Below are 12,922 nucleotides of genomic sequence, written 5' to 3' on the forward strand. Positions count from 1 at the left end.
CTTTCCATTAGAATATGATGAGAGCTCTCACCAAAAAGAGTCTTCCATCTCTTAGTATCAGCCCAACATCTGTTCAATGACTCCTCAGGGAATGGCAGTCCTGCCATAGCCTTAATTTCTAATGAGAGCCAAGCATTCAATAATCAGGGTTTCTTCTTCTCTTTGGTTATATAAACTTGTGAAACAATCCAAAGAAGCAGGTGAAAAATAATGTCCAACTCATCTAGACTGCCTTTTCCCAGATGTCTAGCAGTATGTGCAGGATGAGAAGAATGAAAGAACTTGAGAAATAACACCAGTAACAAGAATATCTTTTCTCAATAAAGCTAGGCAGAAAACAATTTTGCCACTCCTAGAAACACTGAAGTGTCAAAAAGGCACTGAAAGAGTAGATAAGAGATTGCAGGTTCTCATGAAAAAAAAGCAGGAAGTTTCTGACTAGCCAAAAGCCTGAACTTTGGAGTAGGCTTGATAGGAATAAAGAGTTGAATAGTCTCAGGCTCTGGTCAATGTAAGGCTAATGCTGTAGATCTAGAAATCAAGCCATTATGAAACAGCAAAATCAACATGCCAAAGCAGGAATTTATGGAGTCTGTGTAAAAATGCCCCAGTCTGCGATGTTCTGGCCTTAGAGAGAAGCAAAGGCTATAGTATCTCTGTGTGTGTACATAGATGTCTACGTCATATGTGTATGAGCATGCACGTATGTAAAAGGCTCAGCAATGAATTACTGAACTGAGAGGTTTTCAGGAAAAAAAAAGAAAAAAAAGAAAGAAAGAAAAACAAAAACAGATAGGAAAGATGCATGCCTAAGCAGTAATGCCTTAAATTAGTAATAGCGTAATCAGTTCTATGAAGGGTTTTTAGGAATACATGGGCAGGCAACCACCTGCCCAAGTAAAATCATAGAATCATAGAATGCTTAAGGCTGGAAGGGACCTCTAGAGATCATCTAGTGTCCAAACCCCTGCACACACGGGGTCACCTAAAGCACGTGGCACAGGACTGCGTCCAAGCACTTTGCAATGTGTTAGAAAAGAAAACCAAAAAAGACTGGATTCCCCTCAGCCTCGTGTGCCTGTCTGGATCATGTCCCACTGACAGCCCCATTACATGTCTGGCTGCAAATGCCCCAAGCCAAGGCCAGGCCTCATTCGAGGCAAACCTGGGTACCCTGAGATCAAACCCAGGTAGGTGACAGAAGGCACAGCGCCCGAAAACCGTTTCTTCTCACCCCCAGCACTTATCTGCCCATGCTGCGCCGGAGACTTTCCTCCAGACATCCTCATTCCATGAGGTGGGAGGGAAGCGCCTGATCTCCTCCAAGGCTGGTGCTTTTTGGCGTCACAGAAACTTATGCTGGGGTGCAGCCACCCATTGCAGAGGTGGCAGGGCTTGTGCCAAGCCAGGAGATCAGCATGAGGGTGTGGGCCATGATGGGAATGAAGAAGATTAAAAGGATGCCTTAAGTTTCACTGGGCTATGCTTATGCCAACACCTCGCTGCTCAGGTTTCCTTTCAGAAAGCCAGAGCCCTCTGCCATGGCAAGGGAGCCCCATGGCTTTTCTCCCGTCAGGAGTGCCAGGGTGAGAGGACGGTGTTGGGTTCAGGTGGTGGGGAAGAACCAGGTGACACCTCCTGAGGCTGCGGTGTCGTCGTGGTCCGGTGGGAAAGGACACATGAGACCCAGCAGTTGCTTTGCGCCAGGGTGCTGGTTTTGCAGCTGCAGATCAGGGACTGAAGGAGGAAAATCTTCCAGGGTACGGGGACATAAACATAGTCAGCAGAGTGTGTGAAGGGTGCATTTGTCCAGAAAGGAATCTGACGGCTCTGAAGGATGCGGCAGAAGGTAGGAGGAAAAGCTCCTCACCCCAGCAGATCCCCCTTGTGCAGCAGAGCTGAGCACACACACGAGGGCCCTTGGAGGCACCTGAAAGCCCTTCCGCGAGCCAAGCTCTCCCCGGCAGCCTCCCTGTGGGGCCGCTATCCCAGAGGAGCCCATCCACAGCCCACGCTCGAGGGGCCGGGAACACAGGAGCCCCCAGAGCAGCTGCTCCCTGCAGCCACCCCCGCCCGGAGCTCCCCTCTGCCTTTTCCCTTTATTTTGCAAGGAGAAGCCTCAGCGCGGCTGAGCTCGGCAAGTGCCCTTGCCCAGGGCCACCCGCTGCCCCCGCCACACAGCCCCGTGGCCTGCGCTGCTCCTGCACCCACGGCTGGAAGGCAGGGCCGGGGTGTGGGGCACAGCTCTGAACCGCCACCCCAGGGGGATATTAATTTTGCAATAATAAGCCCCTTTATCTCCCTCAGGCCTAGGAATAGCTCTTAAGAGCATTAGCCAAGGCATAATCCATGTCATCTACTCCGCATTTTGAGCACAAGCTCAGCAGTGGTTATTGTATCCCCAGGCTCTGGCTGAGCCAATTCATTCCTCGGTGCATGTGACACGACTTAGCACCCGCTCGGTGCTGAACGCTGCGTTCGTGGCGTGTGCTTGGTCAGCCCAGCTATTTAGCGGGTGTATTGGGCAGAGGGGATGGGGGCAAACAGCAAGACTGAGGTGGTGCACCCTGAGGTGGGGGCAAGTTAGTGGCCAGCAAGTGGCAGCCACGGGACTAGCTGGGGCTGTGGGAGAAGACGCGTCGCGGGGTCCAACCACAGCTCGGGTTCTGCAGAGGGGCCGATTCCCCACTGGACTGGAGCCACCTTTCCAAAGACAGGAGCATCCAGGGTCCCTGCAAGCCAATTCATGGGTCTCTGAGTGACGGCCTGTTTTACACCCAGGCAAGTCCCGTGGCCTGAGGTGCCCCCGCTCTTGCAACCCGAGGGTCCCCACCTGCCTCAAGGCTTATCTTCTTAGCACAAACAAACAGAAAAAAAAAACTACAGGAAGAAGGGGAAGGAAAAAAAAACAGACTGAGCAGGGAAATAACCGCGTGGTCACAGTAAGCTAGTGCCTGGCTGCTGTGAAGCCCCAAGCAAAGACGCTCAAAGCCATGCAGGGCAGAGCAGTGCCAGCCTCCGAGCAGAGCCCAAGCGCTCTTGCAAACCACCTCCAGCCCTAACGCACCCTTTGGGCACCCAGGCAAAGCGGCCAGCGTCTGCTGGCTGCCCGGGACGCTGCTGTTCCCCTGGGAGAGGCCCCGAGCGCCGCGGCTGGCGCTGGGAAAGGCCGCGAGGGCCCAGCTCGCTGCTGGCCGCTGCCAGGCCCTGCAGCGCTCGCCGCTGCCAGGCCCTGCAGCGCTCCCCGCTGCGGCAGGCCCTTGCTGACCGCCCTCTGCCACGGGGTCCTTGGACACTTTTATTCCCTCTTTATGTGCTGCACTAAATCACCCTGTGCGCACAAAGACCCCAAGCTTGGCGCTTGCTTCCACCAGTGGGAACTGCCCCACATTTCTGAGGCGACACTGAATAAAAAACAAACGATTACAAAACACAGAGCTAAACGTCCTCACACCCGGCTGTGGAGGTGGTTGTATTCGTGCAAATGTTATTCTTGAATGATTGTTCAGACCTTGTTACATCTTTAATTCTTCGGCTTGGAGCAAAGCCCAGAGTGCCCCATGACATGTAGGATGCAGGCAGAGCCTCCTGCCAAAGTTTTTTTCTCCTTCTCCCACTTTATTTTGGCTCCAGCAGGGATTGCTGAGATGGTCCCAGAGGCACAGCCCAGTGAGAAGGGGCAGCCACAGCAAGGGATGCTCCAAAACACACCAGAAAGCTCTACCTAAGGGATCATCTGATCACACAACTCGTGTGGTGACTGCTGGGCAAAGCAGCAGCATGGAGGCTTTTGTGAATTGAGTTTATTTTGTTGTAATCAGTAGATAAACTAATACTATCAAGCATCTGAAATCTCCCAGTCTCAAGTTCTCACACACCACTAAGGGCATCTCACATCTTCCCAGGTGCATGCAAAGGATCAGGCAGCTACAAGTAACTTAGCCAAAAAAAATATTGTGAGACAAGAGCTGGTTTCTGCCACAGCCTCTCCTAGCTATAAAATATTACAAGTAGCCTGGGCAGTCTAAAAGTGACAAAGAGAGCAAGACATTGAACAGAAGAAACCGCAAGGAAAAAGAAAAATAATTTTTTTTTCTGTGCTTCTCACAGCAGCAAATTTGGCTGAATTGATGTTGTGAAACCCTTTTGATTTGGATGCCACGTATTCAGTGCCACTGTTATTTGCAGAAAATTGGCCCTGGACTTCAGTGGAAGGGAAGAAAAGGGCACAGGAGGCTCTGTAATTCAAGAACCTCAGCAGTTCTTTGCAAAAACAGAAAATAAAGGCAAAATTGCAGTTTAATGCCCAATTCCGGCATTGGGCTGCTGGCTGTCTCCTGGTCCCCGAGCTGGGCTCCTGGCAGGTAGGCGCTGCGTGCGCCCCACATGCAGCTCTGCACACAGGGAAGCTGCAGTGCCTGGTGAGATGGTGACAGGCCAGCCCTGCAGGAGGGAGCTGTAAAAGATGGATCCCAAACGCCTGCTCTTTCTCACTGCCTTCCCAGGGCCTGTATTTTCCATGGCACTTCACAGTCCCCGGGCCAAGCCCGCAGAGCGCAGCACAGGGGGAGACTGGTGGAGCCAGGAGCGGGTGGAAAGGGAGGACAGAGGCCAGCAAGGCACAGCCAGAGAGGGGCCGTGCTGGGAGCGGGGCGCTGGGGCTGCTGCCTGAGCAGGGCAAGGCCGGGACGGCCGCTAGCTTAGGCTTAGAGCCCTAAGAGCCCAGCTGAGCGCTGCGGCGCGGCGCGGCAGCCGCAGCACCGAGGGCGCGGGGCACTCGAGGATGCTGCGCTGGCCCCGACCATGACGGGACGCCGCTCTGCCGGGGGCATCGCCCTTTGCCTGCTGCCGTGGAGCTGCCTCAGCGTGGCCTGTGGCGACGCTGCCGCCGCATCGCCCAGCGCAGGGCCGGTGCTGCCCGGAGCCGCTGCCAACGGGACCTCGGGGCACAGCAACGGTTCAGGTAGGCGAGCTGCTGCTCCCGGCTATGGGGGGTGCCTCGGCGTAGCGCACAGGAGGGTGCCGGGTCCAAACAGCCTCTGCGTTTTGTTCCGGGAGAGTCTGGTCTCTCCTGAGGCAACTGCCCTGGGTGCAGTGTCCCAGAGGGGAGAGGAGGCTCCTGCGTGAAATGAGGATGGAGATTTTTAGAAGGTATAAATGATCTCAAAATGCTGGGAGTGATTATTATTATTTTATTATTATTATTACTTAATCTACTTCCTGGAATATGCAGTTACTAAGCAGAGCGGGGGAACGCAGGGTCCGTGGGTGCCGAGGCGAGCGCCTCCCCAGCGCTGCACAGGACAAGCCGCAGCACCCCGGCTGAAATTCCCAACCTTCCAAAACCTTTACCCACTACATGATGCTTCCAAAATGCCTTCTGGGAACAGTCCCTGGACCACCTTATCTTCAAACTGCAGCTTGGAATTGTTTGGGAAAAAGGCATGTTGGAGCAGGACTTTTCTGACAGTTTAACACTATGACCAATCAAGCATCCAGGAGAAGTCGGTGGGACGGTATGATTTACTCATGAGGATGTGCCCACTATCTCTTAACAATGTTGCTGTCCCTAAAAAGCATCTGACCTTATCCAGGTCACATCTAACTCAACCTGCTGGTATCTATTTTCTTGTGAATCCCTCTTGAGATAAGTCCATATCATCTCAGCAAAGCCAGAGGCAAAACAAACCTCCCTCTAGACTGAGCTCTATTGCCATGCTGCCGCTTTGCCTGGAAAGTTTCCCCTGCCCTAGACACACAGCAACTTCCACTCTGCACATTTGAAGCTTGGCTAAGTTTGCAGGTGAATATTCTCTTTTAATTCAAGATGTTTTTGTCTGTGGTACCTCTGACACTAAGGTCTAGAAATTCACATCTTCTTGGCCTCTTGGTAGGATATATATATATATATATTTTTTTTTTCTTGAAGGATGGACACAGATTGGCATCCACCTTGGTGTCTGCCCCGCTTGTGGATGTTTCTAGTTACTACCAAGGAGGGGAATAGGACAGCTCTGAAGATGCAAAGGGTGGAATACAGAAAGGGTGATCTAAGCAGAATAACTGAGTAATGCTGAATAGATGTAGATAATAAAGTAAAAAACAAAACAAATAAATAAATAAATAAAAAGCCAAGGTGGAGAAATTACCTGCCTATGGCATAAGGAAATATTTTTATTGAGTTCCACTCCATAACATTCTCCCCAGAATCTAACTCCCTTGACTGTTTGGTGTATTAAAAAATGCCCATCTGCTTCCTTCTCTTTTTAAGGGTCACTCTCCACCCCTTCTCCCCTATTCTGTACCTTTCCAGTCTTAACTCTGCTATTTAGAAGTGCCTCATAGTACAGGATTTGCAAGTGGAAGACTAGTATCTTCTTTTCTTTTCCAAATGAAACCATGGGATTTCCATGCGTGTCTCAGGCCCATGGAGATGTTTTGCAGGACCTGCAGGAGGGCCGCAGGGGTGGCCGTTTGAGGCGCAGCGGGAGCGCGGCTCTGCTCTCCTCCTGCCCCTAACGCCTTCTCTCCTCCGCAGCCGAGTGCACGGCCCTCGTCCCGCCGCGCTACGGATCCTACGACGTGGACAGGGGCTCCGGCAGCTCGCTGGGCTCTGTCGTCGCTTACTGGTGCCAGGAGGGCTACCAGCTGGTAGGCAGCGAGAGGCTGGTGTGCCTGCGTCGGGACGGCGTCTCCGCCTGGAGCCACCACCCGCCCCACTGCGAGGGTAAGGAGCCAGCCCTTCTCCCTCTTGACAATGCCCTGGGCTGGCTTAACTTTTGCTTATAGGGTTTTGGCTTGTTTTCTGTGCTCTCCATCCCTTTCTGAACCATCAGGCTCCAGAAAACAGGAGTACAGTTTGCACCCACTGTTTAGAAGTGGCCATAGATGGACAGGGGCAGAGAAACCCGGCCCCCAGCAGGCGAGGGAGCAGTCTGCAGAGGCACAAAAGCTTGAGATGCTGCCAACACTCAGGCTGGTGTCCTGAGACATGTGTCACCACAGGTTCTCTGCTCCATGCATGATCCCCTTGGGGACCTGCCAGGGCAGGGAACCTGCTCTACTGCCCGTGGGGACAACAGAGGTCCTGCTTGGTCTGGTCTGTAGCCCATCTGAATGCAATGCAGAGCCATACTGTGAGTATTTAATGGGATCCCTTCACCAGCATTTAACGAACGATGTAACCTAGGCTGTCCTTTGAGCCTCCAGGTGGGAAAGCAGCCCAGGGGAGATGTAGGGAACCCTCCTTGAGGAAATCAGGCATCTCTAGCTGACATTTTTCCAAGAACAGTTTCCACAGTGTCCTAAGGCAAAAGAGCATTGTGGCATTTTCTGTCTTCTTACGCAGCAGGAGTTTCCCTCCAAGACCAACCTTTAGTGAAGAGGTCATGGACACGTCAGCCTCTGGGCTTCGGCACCATGGAAGGAAGGAAGGGAGATGTTCTAGTGCAAAAGATGGCTTTGTATTTTCCTACACTATTTTCTCTCTGTTACAGAGCAGCCATCGAACCCAATCTTAAAAAACAAACAAACTAACAAACAAAAAAACATGTGGGAGGGAAGGGAATTTAATCACAGTAGTATTTTCACCAGGAGTTAGTTCACCCCCAAATCAGCCATTACCTTGCTTGTGACAACTCCTACAGAAGACACCAAGAAACCAGGCAAAGACTCCCATCCAGCTCCAAATACCCAGCAAAGGGAATCTAAATTTGCAGCCAAAAACTTCCATCAGGAGGAAGGAGGGAAGCTAAACTTTGGAATAATCCAGCACTTGTTATTTATTAAAGCACATGACAGATTGAAATGACCCTTTTTTTTAATGTTACAATCTCACAAAAGGACTAACAGCTTAACATCTAAAGAGCAAAGTCTACCTCTTGAAAGCCCTCTATCACACACCCTGCATTGTGAACGCACATAAAATAATTTCAGGGAAACTGCCCTCAAGAAAGTTATATATTTCTTCAGTGGTAGCCAACAATGCGGAAGCTGTAAATACTGTATAGCTACCCTTTAGATATATTGCTCGTGTAAACTGCTAACAATTAAAGCCACATAGCCCTATCCAAAAACAGTTTACCAATTAACCCGTGGAGCAAAATTTGGCTAAAAAAATGTTGTAAAAGGAAAGCCTACCACATTTGCTCTTGTTCCTTCTCTTTCATTTGCTTAAGGTAAGCAAAACTATTCAGGAAGGGTAACGTGTCATAAAACTAAGACACAACTGTTTCAGTCATAGAACATCTCTCTACATCCTGAGGTAGGACACTGCAGTTCAGGCCAAAAAAGACATAGAAGACAGCTGGCTCTTTAAAAATGTGGATACACAAATGAAGCAATTTGCCATCAATTCAGAGTCGTAAAATTTGGCGATACACAGTCAGTGGCTGTTTTCTGATCATACAAGCAAGTGTGGCAAAGAGCAATGAACTTCTTTGCAATAAGTTACAGGTACTCCTGTTTCCAACAATAAAATATTCATAAAGCTAATTAGCAAACCTTATATTCTCAGCTCTCAGCATATGCTACGTTTCTTAAAGTGTATAATGCAGAAACATCTTTAGTGATCAAAAAAAAAGAAAAACCACCAAATGCTAATCACACCTTTAGCACCCAAAAATAAACTTATAAACAGTTTTAAAGGAAAAGATCATCAGACACTTCAAATGTTTCTTTAAAACAAAACACAAACCTCTCTACTTCCAGAGATTTTATTCTGATCCTTTTAAGGGTCATAAAGTTTTTGTTTAATGCATATATTGCTGCTCCGAACATACCATTTTTTGCAGACATAAGCAAATTCTTTCATATTATTTTGACCTTGGGATGAGAGTCAAGTCTCTAACTTTAGACATCTACAGCACAGCCAGTATTTAGATTTCCTTTATAGTTTCATTGGAGTGCAATTCATCTGATGTTTTCAGATGTTGATTTTAAAGTAGAAAGAGATCGTGCACTAAGATGGATCTTACACCTGTCTGAGAAAACTCTGAAAGAAATGCCTACTGCGTCCAGAGATTTCTAATCAATTTTCTTCCATCTCCACAAGCCATATTTCTTCCAAATATTCTTGCTTCCTTAAGCCATTTAAACTTTTTTTCTTTCTTTCCCCAAGGAAGGGTTAAGCAGAAATGTATGTTCCAGGTTCAAAAAGCAATAGTTGCCATCATTTCTTTCTTAGAATTGAAGCTTAATCCACACTACCTGTACAGCTTATGCAAGACACATGAGGTGTTGTGTTTTCTGTCATGTTCATTTTACTTTAATTCTAATTATCTGAAGAAAATATTAATTTTGAATACAGTTCTATCAGAAATTTCCTTTTTCTTTTCTTTCTAAACTATCGCAGTATACTTATGTTGTGTACTTATTTTGTTAGGCTACAATAATTAGTTCACAAAGCAATTCTTTTATTAGCTTTCTTGCCATTAACTTTTCAAACACGATGGCTTAGGCAACATGGCTATTAGTATAAATCATCCCTCAAGCATGTCTTTAGGTTATCAGAGGCTTGTCCACATCTTTAATACATAGGGGAGAGATTACCTAGAGACCATCCGAGACAGGAACATCTCTTTTAATTAGCAAAGTCATTTATTGCGTACGGCCTAGAAAATTACCGCTCGAGTTAGCTTCAACTCCTTGAAAATGCAGAACACTATCAAATAAAAGCGAGCACACAGCAATGCACAAGAGCAGAGGTCCTGCCTTGGGAACCACTAGCTCCTGCTGGGAATGACCCGGGGGATCTCATGGGTCACAGACTCGACCAACAGGCCCGGAGGCCAAGGAGCCATGAGGAGGGTGGATACCGGGGCACTGCAAGGCCGGGGAAGGGCTGCCCTGCACGTTGGACCTCGTGAGCCTGGGCCACTGTGGTGGTCGCTCACGGCACCCTGCTCTATTCCTGCCCTGCAGCCGTCCCCCGTCCCCACGACAAGGGCTTCCGCGTGGCCGTGGTGGCCTCGCTCGTCAGCGGCGCCATCATCCTGGCGCTGTCCGTCTCCTTCGCCGTGTGCTGCTGGCGGGACAGGACGCTGAGGAGCTGCGCCCTGCGGCACGAGGCCGCCCGGGGGTGAGTACCCGCGAGGGAAGGGCCCTGCCACAGACGGGGCCGGGGCAGCCGCTCTGCCAGCCTCCTGGCTCCAGGCTGCCTTGGGCACGGACACAGCGGCTTTCCCAGCCGAAGGCAGCGCCTGCCCCTTGTGGCAAGGGGGCCTGAGCTGTGCTCCAGCTCTCCCCCTTGCAGCCCTTTGCGGGGCACACTTCGCACAGGCCCCTGCAAGCCACCCTAGACCTCTTCTTCATTGCACTGCTGGCATCAGCGCCTCCCATATCCTAAGCTATCAACCACCCCCTGCTCTGAGAAGCCCAGTTTCCAGGGCACTTTTGCAGGGGGTGATATGCCAGTGCCTCCCCAAGCTAAAGAAGTGCTGCTGCTGCCATCTGCTGAACAACAAGCTCCAGCGGCATCACATCTGCAAACGCGGCTGCCCATCTGCATGGCTCCTTGCAACCCCCTTCTCCATCCTATGCAGGTGCTGCTGTCAACAAATAATGTAGAGTTTTGGCTTTAGAAACTACCCTTGAGGGTGACAGGAAAGCTGGTTAACACAACCACACATGAAAAATTAAGGCTTTGCTCACAACCAAAGCTGTATTGAGTCCCAGTGCAAAGACAGGGCCCACCGGGCCGGGCCATGCAATGGTGTCCAATACCAGGGTCGATGCGGAGCTCAGAGCAACGCCCATCTTGCCTGCCCAAAGCAGAGAATTGACCCCAGCTTCACCATGGAGCTGCTAGTTTTCCCAAAGCTGGTGCAATTTCTACCCAATCAACAGGATTCACTCAAGAGGCCAAGTAGCTCCACATGTAGTGCCATCACCCCCGCAAAAAGAAGGAAAAGAAACGCGGGCAGACGCCGAGGGGCACACAGAGGCAGAGCGAGCGCTAGCACCTCGGTGCTCAGGAGGCCTCATCCATACCCCTTCCCTTGAGCCTGCTCTTCTCTGAGCTGGCTGGAGGCCACCAGTCCATCACAGCTCAAATAAGCCCCTGTTTGTGCATATCTTTCCCTTTTTCTTCCTCCTTCTCTCCTGCCTTCCAGGCCGCAGCTTGGCAGGAAACGCCGCGGAGGAAGGCAACATGACCCTGCAGCCCCTGAGCGGGGGAAGATCGCTTTTGGGAGGCTAACACACTACCACCGACGGGACTACCACCTCTCAGCCCTCTCCAGCTCGGTGTTCCCAGGCGCGTTTGCAGGATGCAATAATCCAGCCTTCCAGAGGTAATGCTCAGCGTGGAGACCATGGCTGGGGCGGGCGGCTGCCTGATGTTCCCCATGTCGCTTCTTATATTAGGGGGGAGAGTAATTTCCAGACTAACTGCGTTGGGAGCAGTGAGTTTTAACAACCTAAGCCCCACTAGACTTTGGTTGTGTCCCTTGCCCTCTTGTTCATAGTCCCAGCAGGAGAGGAGATCTGTATTAACAGATACAGATCCTACTACGTGGCAAGAGCTCCTCCTTTCCTGAGGTCTCTGCTAAAGCCCTGCACGACCAGGCTGCCACAACCCTTCTTTGGTGGCCAGGCCACTGCTGCTTGGGTGCTACCTGTTTCAATGAACTGTGTTACTAAATTATGCAGTGGAGGAGCCTGCTCTGCAGGTCACAGCCTATTTCCCGCTGTTCCACACAAACCCTAGAAAACAAATTCGTGGTGAAATTCTCCCAGCCAGCTCCCCACCTAACCCTACCAAGGCAAGGCAGCACTTGCACCAGCTCTTTTCCCCAGCAGAGCCACAAACCTACCACCATCTCGGCGTTCTCCCTGTCTCATCCTACTAGCCCTTCATGCTCCCCTCTCTCCCGCTTGCCTTTAACAGGAGCCCGGAAAGCTTTCCCAAGCCGCCCGCGCAGAGCTGGCACGCGGAGGCGCCGGCCTTCCCACAGGCCGTGCCGCATCCAGGCGCCCCGCGCTCCGGGCCCGCGTACGCCCAGCTGCTCCACACGCCAAGCACCGGCCTCCTGTCCGCGACGCCAGGCCGCGCCGACCTCCCCAGGGACCTGCTGCCCCTCTACTACAGGGGCCACGAGGATCATAAGCTCTTAAACAAGCTGCAGAGGCCAGTTTGAAAATGTTAACTGTCTTTTTCTATTAAAAAAAAAGGGGGACAAAAACACCACCTATTTCTTGAAACACCACAGAGTTCAGGGAAGGATTTCACAAGAGCCAATTACTGCCCCTGGGTTCTCACATGGAGAAGACTGGGCGCTTCATGCTGAAAGGCTTTTTCATATAATCCTTCCCTCTGCCCCATTTCCAGAGTGGGCAATTGAAACGTAAGTTCCTAGGTTACATGGCTCTTAATGGATCGTTTTAGTGAAAAAGTACAAAGCCATGTCAAAAAAGCTCTTGGTTAAAAGAGAGTATAAGCACAGGTAGACTTTCAGGTTTTACTTTTTAAGAATAGGAGTCTGATTTTTCCATGTTGGGCTTTCTTAAAGGCTGAAAGTGAACACAGCCAGTCACCACGAACAAGGAATCTGTGTCACTAGATAATTGGAGGCATTTACAATTCGTTACACTTGAATGTAGGCTGAGATTTAAAGCCTTTTCTTGTTGTTGTTTAGAACTCACCATATCCTCAGCATTTCTACATAGTCTGTCTTGGAATTACAAAATGCAGCGTGTAAAGACAGTCAGTCAAGAGGAAAACATTTTTTTCCCTTACTACAAAGGACATAGCACTCCTGCAAAAGAGCTTTGGGTTTCTTCTTCCTTCCTTCCTTCTCTCACCCATTAGAAATTCACCTCGTGTATCAGGATCTACAGCAGTGCCCGAAGAGCTGCCATGCCTGCCCTTATTTGCATTCAGAGAGTGGGGACAGCCATATTCCTTGTCCACGATTTCCTGGAT

The 12,922-nt window shown here is 50.4% G+C and overlaps 1 protein-coding gene across 1 annotated transcript; it reads left to right on the plus strand.

Moving 5' to 3' along the window:
- The first annotated feature begins 4,803 nt into the window (after positions 1 to 4,803).
- LOC104566152 (uncharacterized) lies at positions 4,804 to 12,137 on the plus strand. The gene is made up of 5 exons (XM_088532984.1): positions 4,804 to 4,963; positions 6,539 to 6,727; positions 9,922 to 10,057; positions 11,112 to 11,291; positions 11,888 to 12,137. Exons 1-5 carry the CDS (start codon positions 4,804 to 4,806, stop codon positions 12,135 to 12,137), a joined length of 915 nt encoding a protein of 304 aa, XP_088389110.1.
- Positions 12,138 to 12,922: the final 785 nt, after the last annotated feature.

The sequence above is a fragment of the Tinamus guttatus genome, unplaced genomic scaffold (genome assembly GCF_059628265.1).
Source record: "Tinamus guttatus ecotype Peru unplaced genomic scaffold, ASM5962826v1 Tinamus_guttatus_pri_ptg000472l, whole genome shotgun sequence".
Classification (NCBI taxonomy): domain Eukaryota; kingdom Metazoa; phylum Chordata; class Aves; order Tinamiformes; family Tinamidae; genus Tinamus; species Tinamus guttatus.

Coding starts and splice junctions, on each gene's coding strand:
- LOC104566152 (XM_088532984.1), top strand. CDS start 4,804: ATGACGGGACGCCGCTCTGCCGGGGGCATCGCCCTTTGCCTGCTGCCG. Junction 6,728..9,921: donor CCACCCGCCCCACTGCGAGG/GTAAGGAGCCAG, acceptor CCTGCCCTGCAG/CCGTCCCCCGTCCCCACGAC. Junction 10,058..11,111: donor ACGCTGAGGAGCTGCGCCCT/GCGGCACGAGGC, acceptor CCTGCCTTCCAG/GCCGCAGCTTGGCAGGAAAC.